Source organism: Scyliorhinus torazame, chromosome 1 (assembly GCF_047496885.1).
Source record: "Scyliorhinus torazame isolate Kashiwa2021f chromosome 1, sScyTor2.1, whole genome shotgun sequence".
NCBI classification, from domain to species: domain Eukaryota; kingdom Metazoa; phylum Chordata; class Chondrichthyes; order Carcharhiniformes; family Scyliorhinidae; genus Scyliorhinus; species Scyliorhinus torazame.
In genome coordinates, this window is record NC_092707.1 from 169,754,480 (window position 1) to 169,768,782 (window position 14,303).

At 41.9% G+C, this 14,303-nt stretch overlaps 1 protein-coding gene across 4 annotated transcripts in view; it reads right to left on the reverse strand.

The window, feature by feature from the left end:
• Window positions 1-1,444: 1,444 nt before the first annotated feature.
• Window positions 1,445-14,303, reverse strand: part of LOC140416604 (dyslexia-associated protein KIAA0319-like protein) — a 142,085-nt gene continuing 129,226 nt past the window's right edge. For all 4 annotated transcript variants that reach the window (XM_072501139.1, XM_072501141.1, XM_072501138.1 and 1 more), the window contains one exon: window positions 1,445-7,888. In XM_072501139.1, the coding sequence (XP_072357240.1) occupies window positions 7,701-7,888 (188 nt within the window). In that variant the 3' untranslated portion in view covers window positions 1,445-7,700. The remainder of the gene's footprint in view (window positions 7,889-14,303) is intronic.

Genomic DNA, 14,303 nt, shown 5'->3' on the forward strand with positions numbered 1-14,303 from the left:
GAGAACTGTACTCTGTACTGGAACTGGAGGTGCCCCAATTACCTTGCTTGGCTAACATCTATTTAGTACACATCTTACATAATTAACCTTTGATGAGGAGTATTCGATGAAATAACTTAAAGTAGAAATTGGACAGTGTTTGCCTGGACTTCCCATCTGGACAAACAATCTATAAAGATACATTTAAACAATCCTAGTGACCATAGTGGAGGCTGGGAACTGCGATCTAGATATTCTGCATGTCGTTCAAATACAGCAATGGGACTTACTGGCAGATAATGTTGTACGTTAGAGATGATGGCACCAAAACTGAGGAAGCGCCAAACAAATCCTCTGGGCGCAATTCTCACAAAAGGGAACAAAGTCTCCTAGCAAGCACATTTAGCCGCGTGTTTCCTGGCACTTGCTGTACCGAGAAACATGTGGCTATTCAATGCAACGCGTGTTGAATAAGGGGCCTGAACAGGGAATGTGCTGCCGAGGCTGCACATAGCCCCATTTTGTATAGTGGGGTGCTCCACTTGCCGCTGCTCCCCATTGTGCGAGAGAGGGTGTCCCTGATCTCCGAGGCCCCTGAAACAATCCCAGACTTACCCCAGCACGAACGCAATAGGAATCTCCCTCCCACCAACACCCATGCCTGGCAACTCCGACCCAATCGCGCACGTGCTAAAAATGTCAGCTTGGCAGTGCCAACCTGACAGTGTTCATGCCAGCTGGCAGTGCCAGGTTGGTACCCAGGTGGCTGTCTGGGTGCCCAGGTGGCACCAGCAGTGCCAAGGCACCATCCTGCCCAAAGGGCATGCATCTGGTGGTCTCCGATCCCGAACCCCCACGAGTTCCGTTCCGTCTGCTACCCGTTTGTGGGGACCATTGCTGAATGGCACTCAACCGAGGTCTCTGAGGCGAAGGGGTTGAATCCCAAAGCCTCAGATACCTCAGGCCGTCTCCCTCGCTCTAATATGCAGATTTGCTAAAACGTGATCCTGCCCAATGTGGGCGGGATTCACATCACAAAGTCTCGCAAGATTGCATTGAATCTCGCGAGGCGTTGCAAGTCGGACATATCCCAGAAACGGGGTCTCCCGGCTTAAACGGCCACGCTGTGCTGTGACGAGCTGCTTTTCGGGTGCAGCATGGCCGTTGATCACGCCCTTTTGTTCTCATTCGAGGGGCAATGATGTGCAGTTTGGTAATGCTCGTGTGTGGTATTCCTGACTGCTCCATTGTTTTTTTCAATTTACCTGTGGTACATATTAGAATTCAGCCTAGAATACTCCACTGCACAGAATGTCCTCCAAAATAAGACTACGCATTAAACAATGGTAACCTTGCGATATAAAACAGTCCCGTTGATTACATACATCGTGCTAACTTGAACCACACATGATACAAGATTATGAGCAGTTGAAAGATTAAACATTTTCCAGTATAAAAACACCTGAAAATTGAATGGCTCATTTATTGGCAGAAAAGAGAATTTCAAAGCAGGGCATACTAGATTTTATCCAGATCGCAGTACGAAGACTAACACTCTTTAATAAAAAAATGCAGTTACAGACATGAATTCATACAAAACAAATTTTACATCAAGTTTCAAATTTGGCTCAATCAGAAATATTTGGTTGACACAATTTAATGAAAGGAGACCATAGCTTTAAAATAATTGTTTTGAAGCAGTTTCAATAGAACCAGGGCAAATACACGAATGCTAAATTTAATAGCTGTTCTCAACCCTGAACCTCCATTTTCTATATCCCTGTCATCCATCTTTTTTCAGGACTGATTAAAATGTTTTAATTGTTAATTCTCAATTTACCTTCCATTCGTTTAGCACAGGGCAAAATAGCTGGCTTGCAATGCAGAATAATGCCAGCAGTGCGGGTTCAATTCCCGTACCGGCCTCTTCGAACAGGTGCGGAATGTGACGACAAGGGGCTTCTCACAGTAACTTCATTGAAGTCTACTTGTGACAATAAGCGATTATTATTATTCAGTGTGTTATTTTCAAATCACAACAAGCCAGCGACCTTTGCTGAGAAAGAGAGGGCTAAATTTTATGTGTCCCCGGCAAACATGTTCCTGCTGTATGTGTGTGTGGGAGTGGAGGGAGGGGGGGGAGCAAGTAAATTAGGACAGGGCCCATCCCAACTACCCTTGAGTTAGCCCCGATAATACCTTGGGGCAGGCAGGTACCAAAGTCGACAACCCGCCCACCATATTTAAATGAATAATTGAGGGTCAATTAGGTTCGTTATCAAGCCAATTGAACCGGATATGCTGCCCACGCCATAAAAGGTTTAGCATGGCCAGCCAGGCAGAAGCAGGAAGCCTGATTTTTAAAATTAGATGCTTCACTCTCGGGGGGCTGCCCATTGCAGATCACTGAGCAGTCCCCTCAGGTTGAACCCCCCCCCTCCCTACGTTCCTCTATCCACTCCCTCCCTTGAACCCTCAGCCTCAACACGGCTCTCCAAAGCCCCTCTCCTTAACCTACCCAAATCTTCCTGGCCCAAGTCTTACCTGCTCCTGAAATCCATGGGCCTTGATCATCTTCTCCTGCTGTAGTCCTGGCAGTTGCCACTGGTACTACCAGGACTGATGGAGCTGATGATCAAACAAATTGGCTAGCAGCTTCAGTGGGTGGGACATCTGCCCCAGTGAGGGGGGGGTTAAGTCTGCCCAGCACCACTTTGTGGGGCAGATCAGTGTTGATCATGTCTATCCACGGCGGGGGGAGGGGTGCCACCTCTGCCCCCTATCCCTCGTATTATTCAGCTGTAATGTACTGATAAAATAAGAAATCTGGGTTTAATTGAATTAAGTCATGTGCGATAACTATGTTTTTAAGCTTCTGGCTTAAATTTTATGAGATGTTTCACTCTATACAAATGATGCAATATAATGATGCAATATTTCTATTGAATAAAAGTCTATTGGTATCTAAACAGCCAATGGACAACAAAACCTTTGATTGCTGCATGCAAGTAAGAAATGTTTTAAACTAGAAAAATACAGTTTTACAGCACAGAAAGAGGCCCTTCGGTTCATCATGTCTGCGCCGGCCATCAAGCAATTATCTATTCAAATCTCATTTTCCAGCACTTGGTCTGTAGCCTTCTATGCAGAAATCCAATAGGTGGCTAATGACAGCAGTCATTTTTTAAAAATCAGTAGCAGTCTTAAGAACATTTGGACAACTGGGTACAACATAATAAAAAATGGGAAATTAAGGGTTAGAAAGTTCTGAAATTTGGCTTTCACGTGTAATGTGGATTTCTTTGCAATTGTCGCAGTTCCATTCAACCTGCCTCAAACAATTAAAAAAATTAGCTTTAGGCATCAAAACCGTTCACGAAGATCGTTAATTCCTTTACTAGCATGAGCCTTTACATGAGTCTGACAAAATGTTGCTGGAATATGATGTTAAAATCTATTTCCTCGACCCTTTATACAAATAACATAGGGTAGAATTCTACCCTTTCATCTTTGCATAGACCATCTAAATTAATGAGGGAATGGAGTACTGTTACCGAGATATAAATTTAGTACCGATGCACATCTATACTTAAAAAAAAAAATCAATACCCAGGCAAAAAGAAAATTCTGTGGAGAATGTCAGCTATCAGCGCAGCCAAACTCAATATCTCCACATGCGAGGTTGAGTGGATAATCTTTATTGTCATCCCTCATGAGATATTATTTGTATGACGGGCAGCATGGGAGTACAGTGGTTAGCACAGTTGCTTCACAACTCCAGGGTCCCAGGTTCGATTCCCAGCTTGGGTCACTGTCTGTTGCAGTTTGTACGTTCTCCCAGTGTCTGCGTGGGTTTCCTCCGGGTGCTCTGGTTTCCTCCCGCAGTCCAACTATGTGCAGGTTAGGTCAATTGGCCATGCTAAATTGCCCTTAGTGTCCAAAAAGGTTAGGTGGGGTTACTGGGTTCCAGGGATAGGGTGGAGGTGTGGGGTGTTTTTTCCAAGGGCTTGTGCAGACTCGATGGGTGAATGGCCCCCTTCTGCACTGTAAATTCTATGACAGGCCACAACATATATATTGGAAAATAATTTTGATAATTCATAATGAAAACATTAATAAATTGAAATCAAATGACAAGGCATCAAGATGGCATTTTACTGGAAAATTCAATCCACAATCCGCTGTTATTTCCCCATAACATTATGCAATGTCACATCAATCAGGCCTTGCTGGATGCCTGCTCAGTAAACATAAAATGCCAATGAAGGAGCTAACCATTTCTAAAAATTAAAACAGATGTTTTTTAGTTTTGGAAAATAAACCTCAGGCATTGGCAAAATTTAACTATTTGAGAGCTTGTTACTTTAAAAAAAAAATCCTTACTTTAACTGATCAGCTGCTTATTCCCAGAAACTAGCCAATTACTTTTGAAAGCACAACTTGTGCTTCACGGAACAAAAAACCCGCTGAGCTCAGTCAAATTTCTCCAGTGACAGACGCTGGTGCATAGTGCAACTATCCAATACAATGTAATGCTATACACAAAATGGTGAACGATACAATTGTTGTCATTCCATACAACGGTGTAAATTTACTCGATGCATATATGCAATGAATGGTTAATTCCCAAGTATCCCTTTTAGTGCAAGTTTACTTTCATGTACATGGGTTCAGATACTGGGTGTTCAAGAGTACTTCATGATCACCATTCCATCTCTCCAAGTGAAATACAAAAGACTTTACTTCAAATCTGGTTGGGTGTGAATTTTCGTGAAATATCTACATGCCCATAAGACTAATTTCCCGCAAGTTTACTGTAAAATGATAAGTGCTGTTCAAAAAAAAAAAAAAAAAATTTGTCCAAATGTCCTACATCTGCTGGAAAAACGATAAATGGACTGATGTCTTTCTGTGCTACTCTGTGGCTTACTCAAAGGGGTGTTTCATATAAAGGATGAGAAGGTTCAATGCTAATCTGTTAGCCAATTCAAACTGCTCTCCCATCAACCCCACCTGGAGAAAAGCTATTTCTGGTAACTTGGTAGAGGATGAATACAAATAATTGTGGTTTGCTATATCCCACTAAATTTAATCAATTAAAACGTATATTTCATATAGGTCTGCTAGTTACCTTCTTCAGGCATGTGCTAAATCAAAGTACAAATTTGTTTTGAAACTATTGATCCACTTCTTCCCGCCCACACTTAATGGTAAACGGATAGCAGTGCTGCCAACCATGGCTCAAAAGACATTCCAGAGAATTGAGGACAGAATTAGCCCAGACACATCAGTACAGTGCTGACCGAGTGCTGTACTGTCAAGGATGCCATCTTTTAGATGCGTTTTTAAACTAAAGTCCCACCTGCCCCTCAAGTTGTGTAAAAGATAATACAGCATTTTGTGATGATAAGCAGAGTTCTCCTAAATCTGAATATTTATCTCATCAATATATTTTTTTCATTAAAAATTTTTTCCCCCAAGACTACAGGATGAAAAGCTTTGATAACCGGTCTCTCATTTGGTTCCAGTTCTGTAATACCAAGTAGCAATTTATCCCATTGTTGTTTTGTGATACGTATTTGTGGACAATTGGCTGGCAATGTTTCCCCATACTACAACGGTGTGTGCACTGGAAAAATATTAAATTGACCATGAAAGTGCTTTGGGACATCAAGTTAATGAAAGTTCTTTCCATCCTAAATATTAGTTTCTAGGCCTTCTCTCATTGCACTCAATTGCCACAGAAAGATGAACAATAGCAGGCTTGGGTGACCAGTTCATTGAAATTTCCTCCTGAGCATGCATTGTTTCCTGAAGTCAATGAATCATGTTATAATATAATTCAATTGATGCCAGCAACCTTTTGGGTATATTACTCAGGTAGCCATTTGTTATGCACAAGCAGGCTACACGACAGCTCAAGGTATCATCGCTAAGTTCAGTCCAATCAATACATATGTGCTTTTCCAGCAGGAATGAATGCTTGGATAATTTTCCCTTTCCCAGAAGGTAACTTAGGCAAGTTTTCACAAGAACTGGAATATCAGTAGCACACCACTTGATGCATTTAATTCGCTAAGCCTGCATGAACCCCACCCATGTCTTTTTAAACCAGCTGAGCAGCTTAGTGCATAGATGCTCCAAAAATTCTGCAAATATGCCCAAAAGGCATTGATATCAGATTCTGAATTTGGTTTCAATTTTTCTTCGAGAGAGTACGTCACTCACTATTATAATTCAGACACAATCCAATTTACATCATTATTTTTACAGGAATTGTTTTAGCATGCAATTCTTTTGGGTATATTACCCTGAAATAATTGCTAGAATGTTTACTTACAGCAGTACCCAGTAACATTTAAAAAAATGATAATACAGCATGAGAAAACTTGGCTGCTTGTAGTCCTTATTTAATAGTGCAGTCTTGCCAATGATGAAAGATCAGATTGACAAAATTATTTAAAGGTTTTTTTTTTGCTTTTGGACACATTATCGAAAACTGATCCAGTTATCAAATTTTTCAATGTTTTGCCATTTTAAATTATGGTACGTAGTTCCTTTAAAACCTTTTTTATTTAATTATCAGTAGCACAGCATTTTGCTTTGCTCGTGGACAACAGATACATTTCAAAAACGGTTAAAATATTTCTATTTCTGGAAGGCACTAGGCGGGGGAAGGGGCGGGAGGTGTCGCTAACACCTTGCTCATTACACCATTTATTTGTCATATTAAATTATCACCAATTGGACCGTTCACCAGTATCAAGATATGAAGTCAGGTGCTAGAGTATTTAAAAGGAAGACACTGTTTTTAATAAAGGAAAAACAAATCAGCAACAGATAAAGACCTACATTCAGTGGAAGGGAATCACATTGCAAAGCAGTTCATTCCCAAAGAATAAATTAAAAACACCCAATTAATACTTCACACTAATAAAAGGTTTTAAACCAACACATTCCCAATATTAATACACAAAAAAAAAATCAGTAGTGAGAATTATTTTTTTATAAAACTAAAATGATCCAGGGTCATCACTGGATGTGGAACATTTCTGCACAGGAGTCAACTCACTCTAAATAACAACAGGCGAGGACCAAAAAATCCCTTTGTGTCCACCTGCATGACAATTCTTCAACAGGAGAAAGGTAGACGTTCTTCACAACATTTCCAGAATTATAGGTCAGTGCTTAGTTTCACAGTATTCAGCTTTCCATGGGTTTCAGCAGATTTATACAGTTGCTGAACTGAAGGAAATGGTCATATCCAAGCCTCAGGTAAAATGGTAAAAGTTCACAAGACATCCAGTGTGTTCCCACATCACATTTTTGGCTTCAAGATTTTTAAAAAAAGATTTCCCGTGGACATCTGACAGGAAACACAGGACGTCAGAACCACAATACTGCAGACAGGGCTGCACTCGATGCTTCAGCTTTCCAAATTAATGAATGCAAAGTTATATTTTGGCCAATTTGCACCCCTCCCGAGTCTCTTTTTTGGCCTTCAAGTGAGGAACCAGTTCCGATAATCTCACACAAGTGGAACAGTTTAAGCATGAGACTGCTGAACTGACTCATTTCACGAGGATTGTGTACACTCTGCATGCAGCACAACAGTCACTATTGCTTCAGATCAATCTTCATTTTACTGTGCAGAGATAATACTGGGAGACGGTTTCTCCCCTAGATCTATAGCTTCTACAAATCTGGCAGCTAGGTTCCAGTTATAGGATTTCTTCCCTTTGCTTCTTGATTTTCTGAACGACCTGGCCATTGTGAATTGATCCATTCTGGTTTCGCAGTAACTTCCCTTTCTCTCTGTCTGGCCAAGTGAAGATAGCTTCATCACTGTCAAGTTCAGATTCTGAAACCATTAAGCTGGTGTTCTGTGCTGGAGCTTTCAGCCTGCCAACTACAATGAAACATTTATCAGCAATACTGCAATTCAGAGTGGGGATGGAAGTATCAGCTTGAAAGAACCACCCTGAAAGAACATCTTAGTCGGCAATTGGTGTAATTGCCATTAGTTTGATGATAACACTTACTTGGTAATGGAAAATAGAATTTTAGAAATTTAAGCAAAGTAACTACCACACCAAGGTCACAGTTTAACAGTCAGCAGCTGCATTTTCCTATTCGCCGACAGCCTAGCCCCATTTTGTAGATAACGTGATGTCAGTGACAAATTCACTATTATCTGTGTTCCTTTGGCTGATCAGCTGAAGTAGGAATGCACTATAGTAAATCTGAATATATCAACAAAGACTCTGAACGTTGAACGTTCATTAAGAATAATAAATGACCAAAATGAATATAGGAGGAGCATCTTCATGTTTATAAGAGCAAAATTTAAGAGCCCCAGCTCCTGAGGGCATAAACAAATGTAACAAAATAATCTGAAGAAGGGACTCAACTTGATATATGCGCATTATTATAATAGACATTTTACACATCAAGTATTTGCCCTGCAATTCAATTCAAATACCAGGATCCCCCGTATTTGTGGATAGTTAAATTTTCTTTATCCCTGTTAAATATTGAATATTTCAGAGGTTGGGAAAGGCTCAAATCCCATTTTTGTGTGGATGGAGGTGGGGAAGAGAACTTATTAAATAGGCTGGAATGCTGTTCCACTGGGCTTCTACCTTGTTTAGACTAGACCTTATAGCCCAGTCAGGGAGGGCTAGAGAAATATATTTTGCACACCCCAAATATCAATGGCACAAATTGGGGAAGCAGAGTTCCCTGGGACAGCCCGCCGTGCATGTCCATAAAAGGCCTTCGCAGTCAAGACCAGGTATAAATCCCTTCTGAAATTTCCAACCCATAGTTTATGGCCCATGCAATAAAGGCCTATCACCCCTCCAATAGACCCCTCTTGTTGGCCAGTATTTCTTATTGAACTACACCGTTCACATTCTATTTGACTTGTGATGAATGTAAGAAATTGATATTTCATAGATTATCATAGATTATATTTCATAGATTATCATAGAATTTACAGTGCAGGAGGCCATTCGGCCCATCGAGTCTGCACCGGCTCTTGGAGAGAGCACCCTACCCAAGGTCAACATCTCCACCCCATCCCCATAACCCAGTAACCCCACCCAACACTATGGGCAATTTTGGACACTAAGGGCAATTTATCATGGCCAATCCACCTAACCTGCACATCTTTGGACTGTGGGGGGAAACCGGAGCACCCGGAGGAAACCCACGCACACACGGGGAAGATGTGCAGACTCCGCACAGACAGTGACCCAAGCTGGAATCGAACCTGGGACCCTGGAGCTGTGAAGCAATTGTGCTATCCACAATGCTACTGTGCTGCCCCTATACAACAATTTATATTTATGTAGCAAATTTTATGTAATAAAACATCCCAAAGCACCTCACAGGAACAGTAAAACAAAACAAGATACCAAGCCCAAGCCACCCAAGGAGACATTGTCAGATAAACAAATGTTTGCTTAATTGGAGTTAGTAGCAGATATAGACGCAAGTTCACATTTTCGTTTTGTTTAAGAACTGTTTAACTGATAATGGTAAAGCTATTTCTTTAATGTTAATGTGGTTAATTTGGTGTTTAAATTAAAGCATGTTTTAACATACAAGATATCGATTGGTCAGAGTCATCACTCCTGGGGTGAAGTGTCCTTTCCTCTCAGTTTTACAAATTGAACAAAAACGTTTGGGGTTCTTGTCTGGTATCCTAACAGACTCCTGAGTTTAGCTTCCAAACACAATCTCTTCATCAAAAAACTTAATCTGGGGCAATGTCAGTTTTTGCACTGTTTTAACCCAACTACCGAAACCCTAATCTATGCCTCAGTCATGCCTCGACTTATTTGGCCTCCCAGTTCCCAAAACTCCAAATTTAAAATTCTCATCTTTGTATTGCATCCAAATGCTTTTATATCAAATCACCCATCATTATCCCTGTAATCCTCTCATCCTCCAACCTAACGTGAATTTTGTTTTCCTCCAGTACTATGTGCTGCTTCTTTCACCTCAGTATTGTTGGCTACACTTTCATGTGTCTCAGCCCGAAGCTCTGGAACTCCCACCCTAAGCCCTACCTCCCCTCCATTAAGATTCTTAAAGTTCAACTTCTTATCAAAGCCATTAATCAACACCCGGATGTCTTTTTCTTTGGCTTGGTATCAGTTTTTGCTTGATTAAGTTTCTGTGAAGCAGCTTGGATGTTTTTCTACTGTAAAGGCAATATATAAAATGCTAGTTGTTATAAGTAAAGTAATTCTCTTGGGCCTAGTGGCTTGAGTCAGAGCCAAAGATTATAAATTTGTTTCAAACTCGCTGATTACAGCCTTAGTGGGATTTCAGGCAGAGCGATCAGGTACTGCTATGTCCCAAAACAATGAAGTGGCTCAGACTGAATCAGCTGCTGCTTAAACATCCTTGCCAATACCATAAACCTGTCCCATATATTGTTCCTGTGATTGGGTAAAGGCAGGAAGGATTTCCCAGATCTGTATCTTAGTAATGCTGAAAGGTCATCAACTTGAAATATTAACTTTGTTTCTTTCTCCCTATATTCTGCCAAACTGCTGAGTATTCCCAGCATTTTTGTCTACATTTCAGATTTCCAGCATCTACAGTATTTTATTTCTGAATCTTTTTTTTTTTTTTAATTTAGAGTACCCAATGTACTTTTTCCAATTAAGGGACAATTTTACCGTGGTCAATCCACCAAGCCTGCATATCTTTGGGTTGTGGGGGTGAAACCCACGCAGACACGGGGAGAATGTGCAAACTCCACACGGACAGTGACCCAGAGCCGGGATCGAACCTGGGACTTTGGCGCCGTGAGGCAGTGGGGTTAACCATTGCACCACCGTGCTGATTTTTATTTCTGAATCTTAATTCTGCCTTGTTCCAGCTGAAATGATTGTCCATGGAGTTCTGGCCTCAGCAAAAATACACCAATCAGTTTAACTGTGATCAGTTTAATTTGCTTTTTCATTGAGTACAGTAGGTGCAACAACAGCTAGTCAACCCATTAATGACAGGAAATCTGCTATGTGCTCTTGTTTCTGTACCTTTATCCATTTAAAAATAAGGGAAGAATGTATAACTTTTAAATGGGGATTAAATGATGTTTGCATGCTGCTTTGATCCAAGATCAGATTCCCAAAATTTGTCAGTATGATCCTTTTTTGTTTAAAGTAGACAAACTAATAGAAAAAGCCACAAGATTCTACAAATTTTGAACAAACAAAATAAACTTTACTACATCAGGTTAGAAAGTTAAAACAATTTACAATATCATATTCTCATATAATGAGAGATACATGTGAAGTTACAGGCAGATTGTGGTCAAACACACCACACTGCACAATTAATCGCAAATGTGACCAAGACAGAGTCTGCAGATTTCTCAACAACCCACCCAGATGTCAGTAACACAGTCAACCAATCTCAATGCTACTCTTCGTCTCGCTCTCTCACAAGAGATTCTAGTCTTCACCTTTGAAGATTTTGTCTTGGAACTCACTCCACTCCAACTTGGAGGGCATCAACAATGGTCCAACTAACAGAGTTTCAATTTCACCTCCTGGGATTCCGTTCCCCTGGATTCCCGAGTATGCACTCAAAGTACCAAATCACAAGCACAATTTCAGATCTTCTGCCACGTCGAGCAAAACACACTGCTCCAAAGGAAGTGCCTTTGGCCCAATGGCCACCGCACAGGGTCACCGACCTTCCGCTGCCTTCTCGTATTTCCACAGCTTCTCCTGCGCCATCTTCTATTATCAGACTCTGACGGCACCAGCGATGGCCCACCTTACAGGGTTTCAATATCGTCGCCCAAGATTCCATTCACCTGGATTGCCGAGTATGCATTCAAACACCAAATCACAAGCAAAACTTCAGATAACCTGCTGTGTTGAGTCGAATGCTACTGCTCAATCCTTGCCCCAATGGTGTGCGGTCACTAACCCGTTTCACTTAAAGTCTGCTCCTTGCAGCCCTGTGTGTGTTTGGAGCCAATTTCTCTCCTCTCTTTTAACCGAACGATGACTTGTAATTATGGTATTAGTACATTAGAAAGGGATTACCTAGGTTCAGGAAACCAGGATGTAGAAGCAGTTTGGGTTGAGATAAGAATCGTTGGGCAAATGTTCCAGGGCTAGTTTGCTGCAGGCGCAAATCCTGTTATGGCTGCTAACTCTCACGAGAGGCAAAAAACGGGATTTGCACTGGTGAGATTTCAGATTGTGATGTTCCCAGGCCTCCCTCGATGACACACAATCAGATTAACGCCCTGATCAGAGAACCTGATTTGAATGCCATTAGTGAGGTGAACGTCAAATTCACAGAATCTAACCGCCCATCAACGTGATGTCACTTGGGTGCAAATTACTACCTTTAAAAACAGGGGCCTGGCACCATTGACTCAGAGGGAGGAAGGAGGTGAGTATCCCTCTCCATGTTGTACCTCAGTTAACAAGGGGAAAGTATCCGCTAGCCAGCTGCAGGGGGGTCCCGTTCAGAGGTCTTGGGGGTCTTCTTCTTTCTTCTGCTGTGGCCGCATTTGGAGTATTGCGTGAAATTCTGGTCGCCGCATTATAGGAAGGATGTGGAAGCATTGGAAAGGGTGCAGAGGAGATTTATCAGAATATTGCCTGGTATGGAGGGAAGATCTTATGTGGAAAGGCTGAGAGACTTGAGGCTGTTTTCGTTAGAGAGAAGGTCAAGAGGTGACTTAATTGAGGCATACAAGATGATCAGAGGATTAGATAGGGTGGACAGTGAGAGCCTTTTTCCTCGGATGGTGGTCTAGCTCGAGGAGACATAGCTTTAAATTGAGGGGAGATAGATATAAGACAGATGTCAGAGGTAGGTTCTTTACTCAGAGAGTAGTAAGGGCGTGGAATGCCCTGTCTGCAATAGTAGTGGACTCGCCAACACTAAGGGCATTCAAATGGTCATTGGAAAGACATATGGATGATAAGGGACTAGTGTAGATGGGCTTTAGAGTGGTTTCACAGGTCGGCGCAACATCAAGTGCCGAAGGGCCTGTACTGCGCTGTAATGTTCTATGTTCACCTGTCTTCTCCCATTCCCTTCTGTTGTGGGCTATCTTCTCCTGTGGGACATACAAGGGAACATTGTGAGCTGGATTGAAGACAACTGGCGTTCATGGGTACCACGTCTAGGCAGAAAAGGGTTGTGATAAGGAGTGTTGTGGGACTTTGAGGAGGATGCTGGAAGGATGGGAGGCTGCGAGGTGGAAGCAAGTGGGTTGGCAGTGACTTTCTGGGGTGACAGAAGACATGTATGCCGGGAGAGACAGGCGGTAACTCACCCATGTAGGAGGTCATTCATCTTTTTTTAGTACTGTTTGCACTCTCAGCTGCTGCAACCACCTCCCAGGAGGTATTGGTGACATTGCTCAGGGGTCACTTGCCAACACGTGGGTACATAGTGGCTCACCTCTCCTCCATGACATCATTAAGACTGGTGAGGGCCGCCTCCGCGAACCGAGGATTGGGTCTTCTTCCTGCCATCCTCCTAGCTTGACTGAAAGGGAGTACTGAGAATCCATTTAAATGTAGTGCCCCAGTGATTGCTGTGCATAGCTGTCCCTCACCAGTACGAATAAGATGCCTGGCAACTCAGGTGTGGCGTGTTTCAGGTGTAGAGAAAATTGTTTTACTAAATGGCTGAAGATCGCGATCCAGATCACACCACTGTGTGCCATCACAAATATCACCAATTTTCTCACCCAAAATGAGTCATTTTGGGGGAAAATCCCACCACCCAATAAAGACACGTCGTCTTGGGATAGTTTCGTAAAACAGCACGTTCTGGAGCCAACGAGAGAGCAAGCTCTACTAGACCCGGTATTCTATGACGAGATAGGAGTAATTGATAGTCTCAGTGAAGGCACCCCTAGGTGGCAGCGATCAAAATATGATTGAATTTTATATTCAGTTTGAGGAAAAGGTGAGTGGGTCCAAGACTACTCTATTAAACTTAAAAATGGCAATTATGAGGGCATGAAAGCGGAGCTAGCTAAAGTAAATTGGCAAATAAAGTTGAGGGATAGGTCAATTGAGATGCAGTGGCCGAGATTTAAAAGGATATTTTAGAGTACATGGAATTTTTCTTTCTCATTGGAATATATCTATTCAAAGGGAGGACTACCATCCATGGTTAACTAAAAAAGTTAAAGACTGTATCAAACTTAAAGAAAAAGCATATAATTGTAAAAAGACAGGTGACCGGTCAGAAAATTGATCAGAGAATAAAAAACAGCAAAGAATGACAAGATTAAGAAGGGGGTGAGGGGAAATTAGAGT